At 38.4% G+C, this 26420-nt stretch overlaps 1 protein-coding gene across 1 annotated transcript in view; it reads right to left on the minus strand.

The window, feature by feature from the left end:
• LOC124414949 (regulating synaptic membrane exocytosis protein 1-like) overlaps positions 1-26420 on the minus strand; it is a 946547-nt gene that overhangs the window by 22624 nt on the left and 897503 nt on the right. The window contains exon 14 of the mRNA XM_046896140.1: positions 17137-17310. Coding sequence (XP_046752096.1) covers positions 17137-17310 — 174 coding nt within the window. The remainder of the gene's footprint in view (positions 1-17136; positions 17311-26420) is intronic.

Raw genomic sequence — 26420 nt, forward strand, 5'->3', positions numbered from 1 at the left:
CCTGGTCAACAATGCCATCTGCCATCTGTTCGAAGACGTACGGTACGAGCTAAACGCTGTAGAGATTGACAAATGCAAAAACGTTGGTCTAACCAGTCTGCTGAAGGGTTTCGCTTCGCTCAACCCTGGTCAGGGTTGGCTTATGGAAAATGCTCGATGGCTCGATGTTCGAGAAACGAAAAACTTAACTGACGCCGATGGCAACTTCGATGTGGTTATTGCCTTAAGCATGATATTGGGCTTTGCCGAAGACTATCGCAAGATCATCGTCAACGCGAAGCATGAGCTGATTCTCACAAGATCAAAGAGCGATCAAATGCCATTGATCAAAATCAAGACGAAGACTTTCGAGTCGTGATCGATCAAGTGGAATGGTTAGTACCGTACGTGAAGCTTTCGGATCAACGAAAAATTGCTCTGTTGAATTTCATCGAGAAAGATACACCTGTCTCCATGAGCTTCCGCAGTTGGGAGATGTACGAATATCCTCTGCTACCGGCAACCACGAAACACGTGTGGACTGTCAAAATGTCCACTCATTTGTAGAAACCGCGATTCGTTATTCTCGGTTTTCAAACGAATCGAAAAAACAAAGCCGACAAAAATGCCAGCCATCTTGATCACTGTAACATCACCGACGTCAAGCTCTTCTTGAATTCCGATTATTATCCGTACGGTAACCTGAACCTGGACATTAGTCATAATCGCTTTGCACTGCTGTACGAGATGTATGCCAACTTCCAGGCCACGTACTACGGCAAGGAACCCGAACCTTTGTTGACAAAGAGCGAATTTCTACAGTACGAACCTCTGATATTCATCGACTGTTCGAAACAAAACGAGGCTCTGAAATCTGGACCGGTTGACATTCGTATCGAATTTGAGGCTAAAAATAACTTTCCCGCCGGTACATCTGCCTATTGCTTAATTTTACACGATCGTATAATCGAGTATAATCCGCCGAGTGGTGGGGTGAGAAAATTGGTATAAAATCCTTGAAGGTTGCGATTTTCGATTCAGTCTTATTCACGATGGAGTTCATAGTTGACGTGCAAGGATTCAACAGACCAGGCTCTGGTTTTACCCCAAAAGAGTTGGCAGTTATATGAGTCAACGAAGAAACTAACCCATCAATTTTTCTCTTCCAACCGCCGTGCGATTGGAATTCTTTACTCGCTCCGTTCAAGAGCGAAAATTTGTGGCTGTCACGGAATCATCACGGAATCATCACGGGTTATCCTGGGAAGGCGGTGATGTACCTCTCGAGAAGCTTAATTTCACCGTCGAATGCGTGTCGCTGCGTGACGCGTTAACGGTTTACGTAAAAGGATTGGAGAAGAAGATTTGGCTGCAGAAAGTTCTAAGCGAAAACGTTGAAGTTGTCGATCTGATGGACTTGGGTTGTCCGTCGTTGCAAAAATTGAACAAAATGTCAGATACTAAATTGAACTGTACACATCACTCTATATCACATCCAAACTGTGCTGCTCAAAACGTATTGTTACTGCGAAATTTTCCGTTGAAATACAAAAGCCTGTTGGCATCCACTCGACCAGTTCTTAATTCTTACTGTCCGGAGCTTGATGGTCAGGATACCGTTGAACAAGAGCAAACATGTAATACTGTACTCTTTATTATCAGTAAAAAAAAGTTTTTACCAATATCAACCGTTGATTCAAAACCTCTTCCCTGCTAGTTAAGAGTTAGCGTTAACAAATTTCAGAACTTTCCAGAATTCAACGTTGCGGCGAAAACCGATGGACGCAGGCCTCTCGACGTCAAGTCGCGACTCGTCGGACGATCCCAAGATCTGTTTGTCTGCCTAAGATTCCGAGAATCGGTTCAGGGTCGCAGGTTATCTTTCTCACGGCTCCGGAACCTTCCAGAATTCAACGTCGCACCGAAAACCGATGGACGCAGGCCTTTCGACGTCAAGTCGAAACTCGTCGACCGATTCCGAGAACTGTTTGTCAGCCTAAAATTCCGAGAATTCGTTCAGGGTCGTCGTATTCAACGTCGCACCGCAATCCTTCGACCTCGGGCCGCTCGACGTTAAGTCGAAACTTGTCGGAGTCATTGCGTAAGCCTCCCAACGTCGGACTTCCGCCTCGAAAACCTCTCGATCGTTGGAGAATCTTCTAGAACTTTCTGGAAGCTATCAACGCGACACGTGCGAGGATTCTTGTTCGGACGTGCGAGGATTCTTGTTCGGACGTTGAAGGATTCACGGAGGTGCGCTCGAACGTTTGAGGGTTCGCGGTTGCACTCGGTAAGGCAGATTCTCGATCCCGCTCGATCACGCTCGATAGGCATGGTAAGGGTAAGATCTACGGTAACTGACAGAGCACTTCTTACCGACCGGCACGTCAATCTAGGGAATTTCTTACCGACCGGCACGCCAATCCGGGGGATTTCTTACCGACCGGCACATCAATCTAGGGGATTTCTTACCGACAAGGATCAAAACGGTGGTAACCCCTTACCGACAAGACTCAAAGTGATGGTAACGCAGAACGCTGACAGCTCGCCGGAGTGGGGATAACCTTGATGGGTTTGCGTCCGGGCTGGGCGGTGGCGGGGGCGGGGGGAGGGTGCTTTGCCGATAAAGTAGGTATTTCTACGCAGAATCCCCCTTGTATTGCTACTCATTTTACATTCCGAGACAAAGAATATTGAACAAAAATTTCTGCATATTGTAACGCTCGCCCTGTAGGCACTGCAAGTGCCGACAGTGCGCCGGTGAGTTGTCTTTGTCCTGTTGTCAGTCAAACCTCTTTACAATCAAGTTTCAAGAAAAAGGACATCCAATCCTCAGTCGGTGCAAGGTTATGAGTTAGTACGTCAAGTTGTCTACTCTCAGCTCAGGTTTTACCCGTCGCTATTGTTGAGCGCGGATTTCATTCGTTGCTCCTGATCTATAGTTAGTGTGTTATTCCTAGCTTAGGCGCGGGTTTCATCCGTTGCCGTCGAGCGCGGGTTTTATCCGTTGCTCGCCCCTCTCTATTGGTATGTTACTCCTGGTCGAGCGCGGGTTTTATCCGCTGCTCGTTCCCTATTTATTTGTTTGTTAGTATGCCGTCGAATGACTTCAAGATATTTTTTCTTTAATAACTCTAATCTATAATTTATTGAAGAGCTTGAATAATATGTACAACTATCAATTAATTCTATGTACAGATGTCTGCCCACTTGTAGCCTTATATTATTCTTCACCATGCGTGAATTTTCTACAACTAAATGAATCAATATACTATTTGTTCAAAATATCAAAATAAAATAAAAGAAAAATGGAAAAGAGCAAAGAAAAAGAAACTAAATTGAATTGAGAATTAAAACCTCAATTGAGTAGAATATTTGAAATCGATAATTCGATGTAAATGCTGTGTATTTATTCAAACGTTTATCTAATATCTTGTGCTAGATTTTCTTTGATATCAACCGGCTCAGAGGCTGGTCTGATATGGAATGATTTTCAAAAATGCAGTGAGTTAGCCGGCTCGGTTGCCTCAGGTCTGCTGCCGATCCGTGGTTTGCCGGTCGGATATTTGGTGGCCCGTGTTGCCGTTGCTGCGAGCCCCGGTCGTCGCGTCGTCCATCTGTCGGCGTCCGGTCAGTACTGTCCACGGTCTTTGTTGTCTCGTAGTCTGTCTCTGTCGTTGAAGGTGGTCAGTCCGTGGCTCCTACTCAGGGGTTCCCACCCGGTGACCAACGTTGTGACGCGACCAGTCACCGGTCACGTTACAATATATGTGATGAAACCTCACGAACTTGTGGATTTTGGAATAAAGTGATGCAATACAGTTGTTTACAGTATGCTCATATGATATGTGTATACTCGTCGTTATTATAGTGGCATAATAACATTAATACTTGCACATTCATGGGATACTCTAACCTGAAAGAATGTGTTCAGTTCAAATATTATGAAATCTTGTTTCGAGTAGAAATATTTGAAGAGTGGTAAAAAAACGAATTAAATTTTTTCCTCGATGTAGTTAAAATATTTTGAGGTCTCGTTTCGAGTACAAATATTTCAACTTTGTTGATATTATTTAATTTTGTACTCAATATATTATAGGGTATTTTTCTACCTGATACACGATGTGTCACCGTGTTTAATAAACACACAAAAAGCTCTACTTATGTAAAAAAAACAACTAGTACGCAATTTTTGGCAATGTAATATTACAGCTTACAAAATGTCCTTTCACTCATACATGGTTTTTGAAGACAAACAATTCTCATTCAACTTCACCAAATTGCTTTCAATAGAAAAATGTTGAATACTTTGATCTAGTTGGAATCTATCTTATACGATGGCCTCCATGTAATCTATCTCTTATTGTTAGCAAATTTATCAAAACCAAACTTCATAACTTGGATCTACGAGTTTCCTTCAACTGAGTTCAAATTGATAAACAAAATCTCCCATCGGCCACTTCTTTATGCTAATTCAGAATGTATCATCCATGCAGCAAAGAAATTGTGAGAAACGTAAGGGTTTGATTATTTAGGAATATTGAAAAATTTACGTGAATTTGTAGCTACTGTAACATTTGCAAATTTTCCTGGGTTCTTATAACCTAAGAAAAACTGCGCCAGTAAATATGTTTACTCCGATCTACTGAAATTTAAGTGAATTTAAAGGGACTCCTCTTGTCGGTGGGTAGAAAATGTGATGAAAATGGCTACTCTAAGAGACCCTGCTTTTTGCGGCTGTTTGTTTGGAGGACTCATCATTTTTTACATCAAAGCCGCTTTAGTCTGAATTTTTACAAATTCGGATTTTCTACGTCAAAACTGCCTTATCATATCGTGTCACAGACTAGGATTTTAACGCCTTCTATTATAGACCAGGGTGTTTTATGCTGTGGTTGCCTTCTTATTCCGTTCAACTAAATTTTTCTCCTCCAGACCAAGGTTGTTCACGCCGTAACAGTCTACCAGGCTTGGGTTTTTCTTAAATAGTCTCAGACTCAGATTTTTCACGCCAGAGTTTTCCACTATTAGCGGTTTGCTGAAGCTGTCGAGCTATTTCGACTTGACCGTGAATCGATATGAACAATACAAAATAAAGTAACTAATAATAATTGAACTACAGTTGACCTTGTCAAGAAGAGCGCTTCGACTCTTCCCGGTTGTAACCATAGACTTATAAGATAGACTGAGCGCTCTTATGAGTCGCTTGAACCAAGGATATAAAGGACAGAGATATGTCGGGAGTATTTCTCTCTCTGTCTGGCGATATTAGTGGCGGGGACTGAGTAGAGGAGAACGAGGAGAGATACGCATATGACAGGCGCAAAGCTGTTTCACTTCCACTGCTCCGTTGTCTCCCACCATGACGTCGATTGAAAAGAGAGAGCAGTACTCCCGGATATCTCTGTCCTTCATATGTAAGCGTCAGTGCCTCTTATAGAAGCGCTCGGTCTATCTTATAAGTCTATGGTTGTAACACGCTTCCAAGTGCGCTGTGATACACCGAATACGTGTTATTTATTTACGTTTTTTGTATACAGCATCTGCAGGTAATTATTCACATTATTCACGGAATATATTATGATTATTGAAGAGTTATCGAAAGTAATGAGGAACTCTATTCCCGACTCAACCATAATGTTTACTTTTTTTGACTTGAGAAGCGGGATGAAAGTAGCATATTATTTCCAGTGCACTTTTTTCCCCCATTCCGCGAGAAATATGGCCCTATATTTCCCGCAAATACATTTTCTCACTTCACTCGGGTAGTAAACGCACCCGCGGGAATGGTCTTCGATTTTATGTTCTTGTTACTCATTGTACTATTCCGTGAAAAACCTAACCTTTGTTCGTCAAAATATTTGCACGCCAGCACTACGTGGATTACACACTTCAGCGCGGAACTGGTTACGTAAAAACTTTATTTATTCCTAGCTCAATAATAAAGTTAACTTTTTTGAGCTGAAAGGCGAGACGATAGTGGCAGATTTTTTCCACTTAACTTTTTTCACCTCTTTCGCGAGAAACAAGTCTACTGTTTTCTCGTAAATCTCATTTTTTCCGCATTTAGCGGGCTTCTAGAAAGGGCAGGAAAGGGCTTCGCCCCGTGCACCTCCACCATGGACTCGCTCCAAAACTAGACTTGAATGTTAGTTTCAGAAAAAAAAAAAAAATATTGAGGATGTGGGACCAGATGTGGGAGAAATTCTTGCATAAAAAAAGTGGAAAAAAATGTGCAATATATACATGGGGTCGCTGAGACCCCAAAATTTTTTATCATTTATATTTTCCCCGCAAAAACAACCATGATTTGAGCGCGCTGACTCCAAATACGGTAAAGTCGATATTGGGGTCAACTGGACCCCAATGTAGTGTTATGGACACCAATAAGAAAAACGAAAACAGCAAACACAAACCGCCCCAAAACGGCATCCGCTCGCGCTGCGGTCGACATCGAACGCTCAGCTTCTGTTCGTGAGTTATCCCACGTTTTGAGTCAATAGATATGGCCAGGGTTGAGTCGGAAATGAACTCGTATATATGATAGAGGAGTAAAAGTCGCCTCTTCCCTTGTGTGACTAATGTCCGAGCGAACCGAGAATAATCTCCCACCTGCGAGAATGATCTCCGACTTTATTCCCTTGTTACATAATGTACTATTTAGAGTTAGTTTTTCTTCTGTATATCTACTTATATAAGCGATTTTCAGCATTTTTTTGTGAATGCAGTGAAAATGGATCCAGCAAAGGGGAAGAATTACAAAAGTACCATTCACATAAAGAAAAAGTGGTAAGAAAACAACGAACGTGAGAGCTTTGAATATTATAGGTCAAAACGAATTTTTGAATTGCATCCGTGAATTTTAGAAAAAAACTCACGAAAAAAAATTATATCATCTGTATTTTTGGAACAATTTGGTATTAATCAATTTGTAAGGCCAAAGGCCAAAAGTTACAAGGCCAATAAGCTGAAGGAAACTCTCGTAAAACGCGACCCTGGCGGGGTACCAAGGAAACTCCACACAAAAAAAGCAGTAACTAATACTTTTCTTTGTAAATTCTGTGATACCACACCTCGGCGCAAGCTAACCAGGTACCAGGACGACCATAATTCCGATCACCGAGGGATCAACAGCTACCGACAACTATTGTTTCCAGGTCCCAACGAATTCAACCTCCGCCCCTACTTCGATTCCTAGCTTTCTCGGATGCCGTAAGGATGAACATACAGAGCAGACCGCAGCCTGTCGACCCCCGACTTATCGGCCAGGTGCCGGACCAACCCCAAAACACTACGTCTATGTTGATGAAGCTCTCGTTCTGAGGATCGACGCAGCCTTCCTATTAATAAGGACTACAATCATTCTGAGTCATGAACCATGAACATAAAGTTGCTGTAAGCCATCGTGTGACTGCATAATTTCATTAAATTATTAATTTCTTAAAAATTATCGTTGAGCGACCTCATAGCTATCGAATAAATATCTTTTTACGGCACGGGCATTGAAAAGTCCACTTTTTGTGGCAGTTTTCGTTCCGTAAAGTGACGCTTTATACGGCAGCGAACAAAGTTGCGGAATAAAGTCATCATTCCGCAGTTTTGATGCGCAGTTCGAAGTGCGCATCCCAAACTGCCGAATAAAGTAGCTTCGTCGAACAGATCGCGACATAACCTCACTCTTCGTTTTGCTTTTCAATGCCCATACCGTAAAAAGTATTGTATGTGGCATGCCCGTAAACTGTTTGTTGGCTCGGATAATTTCAGTACTCGCTTTTGGCTCGCTTTCGGCTCGCCTTCAGATCGTACTGAAATCTTTATCCTTGCTAAAAAAAAACAGGCGGTTTACAGGCATGCCACATAAATAGCTATTTGTGTCTCTGGCTTCTCTAATTTTCCTGTAATTTTATGCTAGAACTGCTTTTGTAATTTCTATCGTCTTTTCCTATCGCTATTTCTTTTTATGCTAGTATTGCTTACTGCTTGTGTATCGTACCGCGTTATATTTTATTTGCTTTTGTGCATGATTTTTGTATCGTAAATCGAGTTACTTGGAGTACAGCCGAGCGTAGATTAGGTCGCTTAATACTACCAAACTTTTGCTACCGCTTATTACTGATTGTGTATTGCTTATTGCCTGTTATACTTTTCGTGTTTCTTGAATATCGTATTTCTTTGTTAATTTAAGTTTTGCTCGTCGTAATCAGGTGTATTCAGTGTATTTCTTCATCTTGCGAACCTTTCTCTAAATCTCTCACTTGCATGATTTTTATAATGTCTCGTTAATTATGAATTAGAATTTCTTTGATTGCTACTTCGTACCTTTGACTGTTGTAAAGTATCAATTCGATTATTGTAATTAATATCCTCTCATCTGAGCGACCGATGTTTGAAGATGTTAATCAACGTCAGTTCCCCTTGTTAGTTACAGTCTATCATAAATTCGATACCAGTTCTTGTCACTGCCTATCCGCTATCATCAATTCCGTCAACTATCGATTTCCAATAAAGTTTTGCTCTCACTTTGAGAAACTAATAATTATCATAGTGTCATTTTCGAAAAACTTGGGTAAAATCACGTCACTCAGTGACGTGCAGTCTTAAGTAGTCTTTTGCATTGTACCGCTTCTTCCGACCAACGCTTAATTTCTCGGTTAACTATCACCTCCATTCAAGCTATCGTTTGACTTTATTTTAGCAGAAACCTTGTGAACTATCCTCGTTGACTAATTCTTCATTGCTACCTTTTGTAACAAACTTGACTGATCTAACGTTTGTGAATCTAATTGACAATATATGACCGATTGACCCGTTAATTTCTTTGACTTGGGCTTTTTTCTTCATTTCCTTATTATTCTCATTTCTTTAATTATCGTTAACTGCCTTGGATACCACCACTTTACTGGTTTGCGTGAGTACCTGAGCCTAGCCAGCGACACAAGGGGTTCTATAATTATTACTTCTGTGTCTTATATTTCCTTTTTTTTGGAGAATTGACGCTGAAACGTCTGGCGCCCAACGAATACCTTTTATTATCGTTTAATAAACTACCGAATAATTGGAGAATCACGCCAAAGTGTCAACGGTAAGTCCTTAGCTGAGGGTAACAGGAAGTTAGCGTTTACAATATATAGGAACATTTCTCAAAATGTTCAGCAATTTCTCTCCATTTTTAAAGTGGGTGATCTCTTTAAATTTTCTTAATTTCAAGAAATATCTTGTATTTCTGTTGGAGGGTAAGAATTGTCATCTGATATGGAGGCAGCTGAGGCATGTAAAGAAACATTCAAGAAAATTGTCGCTACACAATTGACAGGAATGCAAACTTCCAATTTTGATGAAAGTTCCTTGTGCTTTGAACCATATCCGACCAAAACACTTGCTGCTAAACACATTACCATATTTTTCTACAAAGGAGATTGCATGATTGAAAAACAATTGACTTTTCACTAATTTTTTCAAAAAAAAGTTGTATCACCAAAACGTCAGAGTTTTTAAAAATCTTACTTCAGCGAACGCTCTTATTAAAAGAGTTGGTAATGAATCTGGTCGCATTAAAAATTAACACGGTAGTGGGGGTATTGCTTGGTCGTTGATGAGGGCGGAAGACACTCTTACCAGGAAGGTTGACGGTAATACGATTTGAATGAAATATAATAATGAAACGAAACCAAATTTTACGATGTTACTTGAAATGCACAGCATGGCATGCTATAACAAAGGAATCGCAATAGTAACCCAAAAAAAACAAAACATCAAGTAAACAACATATAAATCCTGATAGAATATTTGGCTGCGTTTATTTCTAAATTCTAAGTGTTCTTCAAAGATGGTCTTAGATATCTGTGTCCTGTTTTGGAGTGATAATTTTCTACATTTCGGTTCAATCCAATTCTGATTCTCGTATCTTGAATGTCAGGAGGTCGGAAAAAATGAATTTTTTAAGAATTTTGCGTGAGAAGACTTTTAATTTGATAGAGTAAAAATTTGTACACATATTATGGTAACTTGGAACTGTATTTTACAGTTTTATATTGTAAAATTAATTATTTTGAAAGCTGCTATAGCTCATCTCGGGAGCACCTCTAAAAAAAGGTGTCTTGCGGTGAGCACGATATATCTAGAGTGAATAATGTAAAATAAAAAAACCAAAAATGTTCCGTTGATATAATGTATTATCTAGTAATTAACCGGAGAAATAAGCAAAATAATAGATTTTTGCAAAATAGTGGCTTGTGAAAAAAAGAAAATGATTCTTAATAAAATGGAAAATATTTATCAGTGAGAAAAAAATTTCTATTAATTAGTGAAAAATAAACTTGAAAAACTTGTGTCAAAATGTAAGAGTAATCGGTTAAGCCGTTTCCAAAAAATCTTGCTCGCCGACTTTAAAAACATAGTTTTGAGAAAAACGCGTTCAAAGTTTTAAAGGCACTTCACATATTTCGAAAACAAAATTGCAGCTTACATCGAGTTGTAAATATTTGCTGGTTTGACAAGAAATTTTTCATGTGTATACTTGAATATACATACATTACGAAAATTAAATAATAAGAAAATACATTTTGTGAAAATTTTGACTGTATATAACCCTTTGAAGGGGGGGGGGGGGGGAGGTCCATCGACTCAAGTAGCTACTAGAACTATAGATCGCGGATGGCTGTCAATTTTTTTCTGAATGCTGTTTTGTGTTCCAAAGAACATGCCTAAAGCTCACAGCGAGAAAAAAATTGACAGCCATCTACGATCTATAGTTCTGGTAGCTACTTTAATCGATGCACCCCCCCCCCCCCCCCCCCCCAAACTAAGCCGCTCATCTATTATTACAACGAAGCACCATTCAAACAGCTTATTCAGAGTTTTGCTTTATGGCCATATAAATTTAACCTCTATTGACTGGACTGTATTCCATGCACCCGTCTTCTTCGTGAACTCTGACAATGTAGCGGCCCAGCTAATAAGCCGAGCACATTACGCCACATGTATTATATTATTTATGATATTGTGATAAGACATTGCAACAAGAACACATTACTGAGGAATATGGGGAAGAGATGCAGGGACTATTTTGCTCCTTCAAAACGATGGCAGGATTTTGGAATGTGAACTTTCAAAATTTCAATAACGGTAATACGAAGTTGATTAATTGCTTTTTTGCAGGTGCACGGAAAGAAAAATGCTGTATATTTTACGCGTCCTGTGGTGAATGTATGGATAACACTTTTTTGGCGTTAAATCTACAGCAATTGTGGCAAGATTTATAAATCCACTCGTAAGAGTTACAAAGCCAATGGTATAAGTTACAATATGCTTAGGTAGATCTACCACAATTGATGTACATTTGACTCCAAAGAAGTGGTGTCCATACATTCATCACGGGAGATGTAAAGTCTTCATTGCATTTTTTTCGGTGCCGCGGTGACCATTCTCCGAATTCTTGCAACTATATGCGAATTACTCACTACACAAAACTTACATAAACTGTCAAATTGCATCGACGGATTTACTTCAATTTGAAATATTCTTAGTCGTTATTAATGTATAGCATAGTGAAATCATTCCTGTAATCCAACTCAGAATTTTACGTTATTAGATGTAAAATAAATGCGTTTAAACCTTAAAACTCCATTTCACCTGACCTTTTCCTACATGACTGAATCATGGAATATGGTATTCTTTCTAATCCATTTCTGTCCGTGAATTCGAGCATTCCTTGATGTCTCTGAAAAAATCTGTGCTGCGCAGTTGTCTGAATTCAGTCTTAACAAAAGTATTTGAAAATTAGGTACCGCAGGATCTACGATTACATAAAAATATCGTACACTCAAGTCGCAACTATGTATCAAGCCCGTAAACTATCACGTTTCTCGTCAGTCGGAGCAGCAAATCAATTAGGGGAACGAATAGTACCATCATCATTCTGGTCTTTGTGTCGCGAAAACTTCTTTTCCTCGTGACGTTTATGAAAATTGACTTCGAATTATTAAAAATACTTGTTATTTTGATTCTCACACACTCCTGTGTCTGACGAGGAGAATAATCGGAAGGGTGAAGATGCGGTTTGAGGTGAAATCATTCCGGTCACTCGTTTCTTCTTTCATCCAAATCATAATAGTTACATACAGTTTGTTTACTACGATTAACGGTATAATTACCATAAAGATACTTCAAAGGTGGTACTTGGTACATAACAAACATGTATACAGGTAGAGGGATAATGTGAGTAAGCGTATATTAACATATCTTTTGAACGTTATGTACATAGCTATAATCATCAAGAAACTGGGGTTATTGAATGAAGTTTTCCCTATACTTGGAAAACAAACAGATGAAATGTACAATGTACGTATTATCTTTTTTTTCAAAATAGTCAATAAGCGATGGACTGCACATATGATCTGCTGAAAAAGATTTTATATCAGATTGAGAAAAAATCATTCAACAATAATCGTTCATTTGAAGCATTGATAGGATTCTCGATACGCAATAAGATCCTAATTGGAATGAGCAAATAAGAAACGCAGAAGACAATCTGAAAAAACATTTCTAATATGTAAATAAAGTAATATGGGTATCAAATACGATAATTATACAAGCGTTCGCTAACTTTACACAGGGGCTCAGGAATGCGATCGCATCAGGAACTCCGAACGACTGTCAGACCACGAGGATGCGGGTTTTAGAATATAGCTTATTGTTAGAGTATAGAAATGTCCGCAGTGCTATATTCATCAACAACCCTTTTACACTCGACAATAATTCGGAGTTTGATGCGAACTAGAGAGAGACATACAGTTTATATACTTTTTGGTCAAAAGATGTGGACAAGTGATCGGGATTAAAGATTTAGGATTCGTGCAGTCAGGACCATAATATACACGTTACAATTTATCCTCAGACCCAGACCAATGCTAAGGAAAACCATGTTCAATGCAGTGTCAGCAGTAGATGACAGTTATTATGATAATACGAGATCCCCGTAGTTAGCCTCAACCCTGAACTTTTATTTCGAATGTTAAGAAGTCTATTTAGTAAAGTAACTTGAAATACATATGGCGTATTTAGTCTTTTTTTCAATATCAATTGCGAAAGTTATACGTGATTTAATTCAAGTGTTTTTTCTTTAACGAGGACTAAGAACCAAAAGAGTGTATCCGGCGGTTTTTCAGAATTCGATGATCTTACTACCGCGAGGGCATATGCAACAAAAATGAAGAAATGCGGATTTTATCCGCAAATTGAAGAAACAATGGAATCCCTTTTGGTTGTTGGTCTTCGATACATACCGTAGATAGCTTACTAGTATGAGGCACCACATAACTCTACTGTTTTGAATCCATCGAATGAGCTACCATTTTTTTGCAATTGGAGAATAAAAAAACTTTGCGATAATTGTTTTTCTTCAACATACTTGGAAACTTAGATTTTTTCAGCCTCTGGAGCGTGCGCAAAGTACCTTATTCCTGGACAGTTGCAGTTCGGTGAAACGACACTGTGCAAGAGCTTGGATAAAATTCTCAATTTTACACACTCTGACATTCTTGGCACATGCGCACTTTCCTATAACTTAATTTCACGCAGGGACTTTACGTACTGCCAGTAATATAAGTGGGTTGAGATCAAATCCAGTGAAAAACAACTGTAAATACTGTAGTGTTTCCGTCAATTTTCCAAGATTTTCTGAGTCGACCCACAAGCACGATAATAAATCCTATAATATACCAAAGTTTGAAGAGATTTCAATACTTAGAAAAGAGAAATAATTACGCGAGTACAATACGCCCTGATGTATCAGACGGGCGTCCGACATTCCTTTAAGAACAACGCACACATCAAATACTAGTAAAGGTAGACACATGAACGTATGAGTCGATAAACATGTATTTCTTATTGAATAAAAATTCCCATTTGCATGTTCTAGATCTGATGTAAAAACTCATATATTCAAGCACATGAAAATAGAATACACAGATAATCTTGAGATTTATAGTTTGGATGAGCTATTCATCAAGTCGACACGTAGAATCAGCTGTCGGGATTAGGTGGGGTCTTCGGATGAGTCGTAACGTTGCAAATGTATTGTGACGATAGTAGGCAACAGCGAATGCGGGACTGACATGGGTGTATTGATGGACGGCGTAGATTGATATTACAATACAGCGGGAAGACAGAAAGCTCGAGTTAGTCGGATACTCAGAGAACGAGAGAAGAGAGTAGAAGAACAGGGTGGAGAGAAAGAGAATAAATCTTACCAGAGCCCCCTATCGATGGTTGATAGTGCGTTGCGTAAATTATCGCGGTGGTGTAGAGTGCGTAAATGCACTAGAAGAGGACGATTTAGCAGTCCTCGGTGACACAGGCTCGCACTGCCACACAGTAACGGTTGGTACAACGCATCCTGGTTGTTGGATGCCGGTCGTAGCGGTCGAGGGTGGGTGGTTGTATTCGAATTGACAGAGATGGCAGGGGGTTGAGCGGTGCGATTCAATCGAGCGAATGTTACGGGTTTACGGTTGTATTTTGTTTCGAGTTCCGTTTTCAATTTTTGAGATTCACATTTTGGTTTTGGGTCGTTTGTTAGATTTTTTTTCGTTTTTGTCAATATGCAAAAAGTTATGAACGATCATCATTAATATTTTTTCAGAATAAGCCTTGTATACAAATTATTAATATACAACTCTAAACTTATATACAATAAACATAATAAAGACAGTAGCGTGATCGATGATCTTGATCAATACGTAGGCAGAAATATAATAATAGTTAATGGACAGTCGTGATTGTGCATACAGGACGTAAAAATGCATACTATAATGAAACAGTTATGAAGAAGCAATAATTATACACAACACGTGAAGAGAAGAGAGACACGACGTATAATATGCGGTGTCAAGTTGATTTGCTGATTCCGTAATTTCACATTACAGTATAAATTTCCACGATTCAATGTAATTGTATGAAAATTTATGGAGTGAGATAATTTTTTTGACTTTTTTTTTCGTAGAAGTGACGCGTCACTAGAAGAATACACGTTGAACATTCATTTTATTCCTTGCAATGGCAGAAAAAAAGAACACGCGGTTGAAGTTCACAGTAATAAGCTGATCAGAGTCACGCCTACGTCTTCAAATAATGCTGCGCTCGGAATCTGATTCAATATCTACTTTTGTGAGATAATTTGTTCAAAATTCCATCCTTACACAGGTTGAACATTCATTATTTTCAGTTTCACCGTAATCATGATCAAAAGTCACTGCTCAACTTTATCGAGATCCTCAGGTCGTTCACTCAAGCCACTTGTAGTATGAAGTTTTACTTTGTCTTCTTTTTACTGATTTCATTTTATTCTTCTGGTCTGCGTTCAGTTAGCAAATAACATTTGACTATGTAGGCGAATTTCTTACGTAGTATGAATAGATATTACTATTTAAAAAATGAACGTACAACTTCACGCATTCATTATACTTTTGCAGTCAAATTTTTCGGTCGGTGAGTAACACATGTGAATGGTAGGTAAATGCATACTGTGACATTCTCCCGACGAGATACGTATACAAAGTAACAACAGAGCATATACAGTATGAATTTCTTACGACAGTATGGTCCGTTGTTTATTACAGTTTAATGCGCTATAAGAACTTGCACATTATAGTCACATATAGATACACAGCGCTCAATTCTAATGTGACGAATGAAGCTGCGCTAGCACTGTGTCAGGTAGTCAATCGCTGTCTTTCAAAGATTTACCATGTTGGCATAACACTTAAAACTACTATTTTATACGTATATTATTCATTTACTACATTGCCTGTTCGAACCCTGTTCGGAAAATTTTATGTTTATTATGTTCGTGATAATAAATCGAAAGTACTGATACAATTAAAAATACCGCAGGCTCATACTAAAATTAAACCGATTCAGCTGCAACATACGACGCTTCTAAAAGGTAAGCATACACGACTCATTGTTTGTCCGAAATCTCAAATTCACTCATCAATGTAATTTGTAATAATATTTTGTTGATTGACAACTGTACATTCCCGTTACCGATCCTTCATTCACTTTTCCAAACAAAACAAATCTAAATAATTGAACAATCATCCTGATAAATATTTACATAATTTTTATTTTCATAGAACTAAATATAGTTTTGAGAATTTTGTTACAGCCTATGCACTACGTCTGAGATCAATTGTTGCTAGGGTGACCAACCGTTGTGAACGTTACCCCAACAATTTCGACAGTTGCTGCTGGCAGTCGTGTTCAATACCGACAGCTTTCGAAGTTTTGGACGTTACGTACATCGTGGTGAGCTGTCATCTAAATTTATGATAGTTGGTCGCCCTGGCAAACAACTCTTCACAGATTGTAACCCGTGCGCATTGAACTATAGACAATGATGGATTATTCTATCGTTAGCAATTCACACTGTATGTGTGCAAACAAAAAAATCTCCCCACGGAAATCGGTTGAGCGGATTGCTTCAATATTTCACAGACAGTATTACTGTGATGTTACACGTGATCCAGCCAATGCATTTTAAATCCGATTAGAGATTTTCAGTCCAATATCGGGATCCGAAAACCATGGAGAGAATAGCTAGTGACTATTCGATAATACCGTAATATGCGATCGCCGACAAAAATTGTTCAAGTTTGACGTGAATTACTTAGATGTGTGATGGAAAATTGATCGATAAACATTTTAAGATAAGACGAAGTAACAGAGAAAGAGAGCAAAAAATAGTGAGTGAAAAAGTTGGAAACGACACAATAACGAATAATATTTGGCAGGGTGGTTGGTCGGTCAGTCGATGGATCAAGAGCCACAGAAAGAAGAAGCGAGAGCGGAGAAGACGCAGGGGGAGAGGGAGGGAGAGAAAAAGAAATACCAAAAAGAGACGCCACGATAAAATGCAAGCAATGCATGTGATACGTATGATGTAATGCATTGCCACGTGACAAGTATAACAGGACATGTAGAAGATATCACGTAAACGATTATCCGATAAGAATGCGACGAAAATACAACGTAGAAAAAACGAACCGAAATAAAAACTCAAAATAATTAGTAAAACGAAGTAAGCATCAATAAAGCGGATGATCATGAAAATATTCATTTCTTACTGATTAAATTCATCATTCTATTATCAATACTCACGACTGCCTCGCCTTTTTTCCGATGACAGACTCATGGTTCGACCCAGCTCGCCCTTAACAGCTTTTAAAGATCTCAATATCTCATCTGGATCTCGCATTACCCTAGCACATGAACTGCGTCGGCGGTCCCGATTATAAACGACGGCTGGAACGTCAGCTTCACCAGTGCTACCACCTGGAATTAATAAGGGTATTGAAATGATTTCAAATAAATTTAAGTAGGGTCGATGTACCGATTTTGTGTCACCTTAGTATTAGTTGCGACAATGCCATACAGATAATAACAGATACAGTCAGAAAATAAATGGTACAGTCAGTTTACCGAGTAAAAGAGAGAGAATGTCAAGGTACTCCCATCTGTCCTCGTCTACCAAGCATACGCAGCGTGTCGTTGTGTAAAGGTAGAGCAGACATGAGCGGATCCACGTCACTTCGCTAAAAAAAAAACCGTCAAGTCACGGAACTTTGCGCCATTTAAAATATCCGTAGTACTATGTAAAAAAAAAAATACAATTTCAAGGATTTTGAATTTTTTTCAAAAATGGCCGAGTTCGAGCTATGTAAAGTTTTGTATACCACTGTTGCACTGCTATGTTTGAAAATTCATATCTCCGAAAGTATACATCGGAGCGGACTGATCCTGCAATCGTTCTGTTCGTAAAAAAATGCGCTTCGAAAAAAAAAAATTTATTTGGGAAAATTTTTTTTACCGTTTCTTTTTTTGATTTCGCTGCCATTTCCGCGGGACTAACAACAATTCATGGAGATAATTTTTTTCGGATACCTGTATCCTTCCTCTTTGATCCTAAAAAAAAAAAAATTGATGGAGAAGTTACCAGGGCCGGAGAAAAAAAATGAAACGTCTCGTCGCGCGTCACCGCGCGCGCCGATCCACGTCAGCGCTACTCCCGCGAATTCGGTGTGTTGCGTATATTATATACGATAAAGTGGAGTTCAATTTGATTTGATGCTCTTCCACTTACCCGGGCTATCCATTTTACGGAAATAGATATTAACCACCCTAGCCCTCAAGTATCCGTCCACTGGTCATCCTTTCTTGGAGTTAAACTGTATACCTGTTCTGAGAATTCCAGTACGGTTATGGTTCGTTGAGCATTCCTGTGCTGAAATTGGGTTTAATTCTATTTCACTCAGTTTGTGTTACATGACTGATAGATAATCTTGCAATATGTTGGCTCTGAAAAGGGCCGATATTTTCAGCGATGATTCGCAGGATAACGCTTAGTAGCCAACCTCTATTTGAAATTAATTCATAATTTTCGTCGAATCAAATTTTTCTGATGCGGAAAATAATTTTGTTTTGATGAGTTTATGAGATACTGGAATAACCGCATGTAATTTTAGAGTGCCACGAACTGTCAAGGCTTTATCGAATCGATTTTGTGAAATAGATTCTTCCGCTTGATATTCTGCAGACGTACAGTATGCAAAAGATATGCTCCGAAAATAAGAACCTGCCCAATTATACAGATCCAGCGGTGTTTGGATAGGATCGGAATTGCCAATCAGTTGTAAACTCGTACGCAAAGCTAATCTCTTAACAGTTCCACCAACACCATCACACGGCCATTTTCCATGTGATGTAGCAAAAAAATACCATTCGGCTTCGCATTGAAAGTCTTCGAAGTGATGTGTTATGTTTATGAAATTTCTTTTTTTTCTAATATTGGGAAGCTGCTCCATCGGAGAAATGAATTATTTTCTCTATAGGAATCGAATTTTGAAACTTCTCTCTGATAAAGTTGATCAACTTTTTTTGAAATAAATGAACCGCGACTGTATCATGTTTCAGATGCTCTGAAATTATCACAAAACTAAAGTGTCTCAACTGATCGTCGGCGTAAATTTTATGGTAAACCACGATTGGATGAATAGTCACCTGATTATTGGTCTAGTGAAACCCTTGCGTGGAATCTTGTACAACAAATGCATAATTCTCAGCGAAATCGCATACTACTAAAAATTCACCAACTCTGCAAATTTACAAACACCGATTTTTTTACCCGGATAACGATCACGGAATAATCGATACAATTCTCTCAAATTATTCAACATCAGATGCTTCTGAACAGATATTTTTTCACCATTTCTTTCAACGGTTATGCAGCTTCTTTGACCTGGAATTATGTGACTGACCTCCTCACTTCGATACATATACATATACACAACACACCGAGTTCGCGGAGTAGCGCTGACGTGGACCGGCGCGCGCAGTGACGCGCGACGAGACGTTTCATTTTTTTTCTCCAGCCCTGGCAACTTCTCCATCAATTTTTTTTTTTTAGGATTAAAGAGGAAGGATACAGGTATCCGAAAAAAATTATCTCCATGAATTGTTGTTAGTCCCGCGGAAATGGCAGCGAAATCAAAAAAAGAAACGGTAAAAAAATATTGAAAGAAATGTTTTTTTTTCAAATAAATTTTTTTTCATCAAAGCGCATTTTTTTACGAACAGAACGATTGCAGAATCAGTCCGCTCTGATGTATACTTTCGGAGATATGAATTTTCAAACATAGCAGTGCAACAGTGGTATACAAAACTTTACATAGCTCGAACTCGGCCATTTTTGAAAAAAATTCAAAATCCTTGAAATTGTATTTTTTTTTTTACATAGTACTACGGATATTTCAAATGGCGCAAAGATCCGTGACTTGACGGTTTTTTTTTGAGTGAAGTGACGTGGATCCGCTCACATACCTAATCGCGCGTTCACATGGTCGCGGCATAGCGCCATCAATCAAAGGATGGTCACATGCTACGCCACCATGGAGTAGAAGGGAGCCGCATCTTTAAAATAGAATATGGGTAACGGTATAGGTGGCGCTGTTGTCAACGAAGAACCGCGAACTTCCGGCCGAGTACGGCAGTACGCTGGCGCGTACATACCACGTGATACCATAGAGAAATATTCAATAAGTGACAAAGTTTAGAGTTCTGTTTTAAAACAGTTACTGAGTAGTGAGGGATAAGAATTGGTAGAACGTGCATCGCCTCAAGATGCACGACCGGTGATAAAAATCTGGTCAAAAAATAATAGAAAAAAAGGAGTCACAAATAAAAGACTGTTTAATGTACCAAAAGTAGGTTTTCAGGTTAAGAGCAAATAGTTCGGAGAAAATTTTAATGCAACTAATTGTGATGTATTTCTGTTTCAATAAGGATGCTCATAAGGATGGGTCAAAAAAACTGACTATTTTTTTTATACTTCATACTCTGAAAAATCGGTTGCTATACACCTCTAAAAAATACTCACCAAGTATGAACTCTTAATTTTGATAGGAAGGTCCTCCGCTTTATAGTTTTCCATTTGTTCCTCAGTATTAGAAACGAAAATTTATATTTCTCTATTAAATGTTCGTTAAAAAATATCTCTTCTTATATTCTTGTAGAAAATTGAAAGCTCTACAAAAAAGGCCTCGTATAATTTTTCCGTAAACCTCACCGTTTGAAAGATATCAAAGGTTTAAGTTTGATTATTTTGAGACGAATTTCTGTTTTGCTTATGAATTTTATAACTCAATAAAAAAAATTTTTTTTCAAATGCGCAGTCTATATTTTTGTAGGAAATTAACTGTTCTACAAAAATGGTTTCTTATGATTTGTCGATTAAATTAAGCGTTTCAAAGATATTCGTCGTCAAACTCCAATGGTTGCAAATTTTAACAGTTTTTGATTGATAATTCAGAAAATTTTAATACCATTGATAGTGGTGCCTATCCTGTAGGACTTCGGTTGGTGTGACTCGAAATTCAAATATCGTTGTGACCAGGTCGGTTTCTGAAACCAATCTGTTTCTATAGCCAGATGGTTATTGATGGTCGTGACATCTAAGAAATTGATACTATTGTTCAGCTTTGTCTCGATAGTGAATTGAAGGCGTGGATTATATTTGTTGAAAGTACTAAGTAAAACAGGAACAGAGTTCTCGGGAACTGCTGTGAGAATGTCGTCCCTGTATCTGTAGTAGAATGGTACCACAAAAGGTAATCTTTTTATACAATTTGATTCTCAATGATCCATCACGAAATTTGATAATACTGAAGAAAGTGGAAAAGCCATAGTTAAGCCAAGGGCTTGCGACAAAACTGTCTCGTTGAATCTAGAAATGGAAGCATTGAAACAGATCTGTAGTGCAGAAGTGAACTGATCCAGAGGGATTGTTGCTGTCGTTCAGTTGGTTCAACATCTTTGTTCTATAATCTTCTCTGGATATACAAACCGTGGTGTTACCCTTGTCAGCTTTTAAAAACGTAACCTCAGGGTGTGATTTCTTGGATTATTTAGTGTTCTTGGTAGATTCGTAGGAAAAGTAAGATTTAACTCTTGTATTGTGTTTGAAATTACAAATTTTGCCAGAAAAATCAATTCTGGCTTGATTGTAACTGCCGTGAGGAAGCACATGTATGTTGGATTCAAAATCCGCTATGAGGTTGGCAATAGGAATGGAATTATGTTTAGAAGGCTGTTATGTATAAAATAAGACGGTACCAAGCGTTATTCCATTTGCAATCGTTTATTTCGGAGCGGTGTTTAAATCGTTACTTCCGAAACGAGACTGGTCTTCCAGCTCGGGCGAGATCCACAGGTCATTGTAGTTTGCAAGAATATAGATATATAGCAAAGGCAAACCATGGACCTAAGCTTATAGCGGCCATAACATATTCCTGGATTGGAGTATTCGTTAAATTCACCACCCATTTATAATTATCTATTTTCTTAGGTTTGCGGATATTATTGTGAGTTAGAAGTTTCTCTAGATTTTTCCTATTGGATGATTTAATTCTTATAAATTCAATGTCGAGATGTTTGTTTTGAGACTCAAAGAATCTCAAAGCGATTTCCTCAGGCAGGAATTTCTTAATATACTTTGTTAAATTCAAAAGTAATTTCTATAACTTAATGACCGTCGCATGGGTGTCGCTAATTTCTAGGTTTAAGACACTGCGTTGGAATTTGTACAAGGTGGACCTAAATTTTTGTTTGTATACTTGGATGAATTGAAATCTAGCCTATCAGGTCAATTTTTTGAGAACTTCAGAAAATTGGGAAGAAGGTCATGTTTCCTTAAAATACTAATCTCTACGTGAAGATGACCATCTTTTATGGTATGATTTGGTATAGTACATATATGGGCCAATCCACCAATTATCAACGAATGATCTGGACGTGAGAAAATTGATCTGTCTGCAAATTGATCTGTCTGAAAATTTAATCTCTCTTAGTGTGTACTGAGATTGCAAACTTCAGCAAGTTTTAACTTTCTAGGACTTACCGTTCGCGAGAAATGTCACATCAAAGTTCATCATTTCGACCTAGCTCAAGTTTAAACGCGAATTATTTTATTATTACGGGCATGAAAAATTACGAAAAATATGTGTCTGATATAAGACTCACTTTTCCGGACATATTATTCATTTCTGGATAACTTCTCAAAATCAACTTCAAAAACACTCTTTTAGGCAAAAATCCACTTTTTCTCATTCGCCTCCAGACTGTATCTTCCTTTTGAGTTTTTCATGTGAGAGCTGAGATTTTTTCAGTCAGAATCACAAATTTTCAGAGTGAGATGGCCATGGGATCCTACGTGAGACACGTTTAATTGATAAAAGTCTGTTAATAATACACTCCTTTTACAATTTAACGGAATATTTTTATTTCTTTGAATTGTTCACTGCTAGAGAGAGTCTTAACCCATTGGATCACACGGGCTTCAGTGAACCCCAGGCAAACTTTGTGGATATTTTACGTCCAGAACAACTTTTTTTTTACATTATTATTTAGCAAGTATAAACATACCATTGCCATTTCAAGAGATTCAACAAAATTCGTAACTTCCAACTTCCAAGATGAATATACTTTTTTGAAAATTCATTAAGGCTCTATTTTTCAATTGAAAATATATTGCTTCACGAGTGAAATGCCGTATGTTTTAACGATATTGCGAAAATTGAAATCTCAGTGAATTTTTTTGTAAAAAAATTTCAATTTCGTGACTTTGTCTTTTTTATCAATTTTTTTAATAATACACAATCTCAAACAGAAAACAACTATAGAATCATTCGGAAGAAATTTTAAATTGGAGTTTGGCGCAAGATTCAAGTCAATACGTCAAATAGAATGCAAATAGGATCCGTTTTTCTGCACGGGGTCCACTGGACCCCGTGTGACCGTAGGATTGTTACTGGGAGACGTGAATGCAATGGGTTGAATACCAAAGTTGTCATCGGAAAAATAAAAATATTCCTTTGAATTTGAAAAAGAGCGTATTAATAACAGACTGTTATCAATTTAATGTGTCTTACGTAAGATCTCATGGCTATCCCACTATGAAAATTTGGCTTACTTGCTAAAAAAAATCTCAGTTCTCACATGAAAAACTCAAATATAAGATAAATATTGGCGGCGCATAAGAAAAAGCAGTTGGCTGCGTAAAAATGTGTTTTTGAGGTTGATTTTAAATAGTTATCTAAAAATGAATAATGTTTTCGGAAAGGTGAGCGATTTTCACATATGATACATATTTTTTTCAACTTTTTTATTCCGGTAACGATACGAAAATAATTCGCGCTTAAACCTCGATTAGGTCAAAATGATAAACTTTGATGTGGCATTTCTGGCGAACAGTAAGTCCTAAAAGGTTAAAGCTTGGTAAAGTTTCCAATCTTAGTACACACTAAAAGAGAATAAATTTTCAAGAAAGTGAATTTTATGACGCCTAGATCATTCGTTGATAATTGATGGATTGGGCCCATGTATAGTTTTAAATTTCGTAGTATCTATAGAAGACCATTACAGCTTGATGAGTTTTCTATTCGACTCAATAGAAAACCATGATCAGTGGCAGCCTAGGCCTTTCTCCTTCCCTTTCTTATTCGGCCTTTGTACAAGAGCACTCGAGGCTGAAAATTCTCTACTTCTCCCTTCACCCGAAAAATCAGAAAATGCTAAAATTCTACCGTTTAGCACATTCCTGTCCGGCGATTTGAAAGCACATCAATCACCTACGGATACTGCGTTCTTCGTCCCCTCAGTTGGATGACGTGCGGTATCACGTGCATTATCATGTGCAGATGCTAACGTTCTTATTGACGCCTTCACTCTGTGTAGACGGTCACTGCTGAGTGAGTTGGTCCCGGAACTGAGCATCCAGCATAATGTTGATTTTTTAATATCGACTTATTACCAGTACCATCTGCCACTTGCACGAAGGGAATATTTGCGGGAAGATCAGCCGTAAAAAATTTATCATTTAATATTTTGAGGGTCAATTCATCTGATGAAATAATACACGTGCCCTTACATATTATATCATCATCCACGATGGTATTGTTGTTTCCTAGATTGGTTCTGATAAGTATATCTTCATACGATATTGCTTTATCTCGGATGCGGTTATCCAGATAGTTGGTTAATACACTTTCAGCTTCTATATCGCTTTCATTATTATCATCTTTGGGTAGTTCTGAAGGTAGCTCTTTGGAAATAGATAGAATTAGAGAAAAAATCTCGGAAATTTTGACCACCTGCATATTCAGCCCCTCAGCCGTGTGTAAAGCATGTTCCTGTGCGATCGGCCGTTCAATTTCCTCGTCATTATGTGAATAGGAAGTTGTCTCATCACTCAAATTCCCAGGTCCAGTCTCCAATACGGTCGCTCTCTTATTATTAGGAAGGCCGTAAGTATTGTCCGGTGTTTGAGACACATCTTTTTGTAAAATTTTCCGCCAAACGTGGTGCAGAAACTCCAGCATGCTGGAGTTGATGATTTTAGAATAGGTCGATGTCATCGAACGTGCTGAATGGAAAAAAGACTCGCATGGCTGGCTACTCCATAACCATGGCTTCAACAATTGTTAATTATCAGTTTTTCGTAGGTATTTGACCATTTGGATAAGAGAATGCGCAAACAGCTCGAGACACGTGTATGTGTTTACCGTAATGAAATTCGCAGTTGCCGAATACCTGGTATCTTGGTGCCATTGCATCCAAGACCTCATAAAAAATACACACTGCCAGATATTCTATATCTGTAGTAGTGGAGTTATTTGGCGATCCGTGAAGGAACCCACAGACAGCCGGGACGTTTCAAGATATGTGACAGCAACCTTTGCTTCGACCACACTTTTCGTCAGTAATTGGGTGACTCGTTTATCCCACATCTTCTCCATCGCTTGGAAATTCATCTTGTCCTTTGGTCCGAGATCCGAAGGGGCGAACATATGTTAATCCTAGCTCACCTGTGCTATGAGAAACTTGAGGTAACGTGGGGATACCAAATACTACCCCATTGGTAATACAATAGATGATTTCAAAAGTCAAGTTCTGAATTTCGTAGCAATGTGAATATGGTTTTGGACAAAACTTGGAATTCCGCTAGGATTACCCAGGAACCAATAATCTCAGTGTGGCCCATCCCTCGGGATCTCAGCTGTGTTCATGTCCATCGTAGTAGCGAATGCACGGCATTTCATTGCTTAAAGTAATTTTGAATCTCCGTCAGAGGAAGAGCCAAGAATTTGGATATTTAACTTGCAAGCTTTTTTTATCATGCAGTCCCATTTGTTGATGACATCTTTGCACTTAAATTTATCATCAGTACCATACAATGATAAGTCGAATAGTGGGGGCATTGTTAACGAGGGGCTGAGCCATGATACATTACTATCCGCAGTTTCATGCTTATAATAATCCTGTATCACGACGAGACACTCCATCCGAGTTCAGTGGCAACATGAGTCCAACAAGCAGATTAGTCACAGGATCATACCAAACTTTTCCTATGATTCTCATGGCGTTCTCCAATATCCAAACTTGAAGAGAATATTGCCGCGGTACCAAAAATGCTTCCAATTCAGAAAATCGAAATTGAAAATCCTACGTTACGGAGCTGGTGGAAGCACTTATAATGTGTTAGACTACGTTATAGATGGTAACGCACCACTCAAATTTCCGTACGAAATCTCATACATTTTGCACCCTTCGAGTAAAAATAGATATGCTACAAATTTCTTACGCGTGTCAGCATCTTTACGACACTGCTCACTCCCTTTTTTTTTTGCCTGCATTTGTCTTAGCAGTATGCGTGAAGCGTGAAGGAAATTAATTCCAGGACGACTGGCATCATTGCTAGCTGTGTCTTTCTTCGCTTCCATGTGACATTTCAAATTTTCTCTAAGCATAGCATTTTCGATTAGCACTTTAATCTGGTTCCAAATAGGAAAATAATATGTAATATTTGGTGTACGGACGGCAGATCTGTTTAA

Source organism: Diprion similis, chromosome 14 (assembly GCF_021155765.1).
Source record: "Diprion similis isolate iyDipSimi1 chromosome 14, iyDipSimi1.1, whole genome shotgun sequence".
Taxonomy (NCBI): domain Eukaryota; kingdom Metazoa; phylum Arthropoda; class Insecta; order Hymenoptera; family Diprionidae; genus Diprion; species Diprion similis.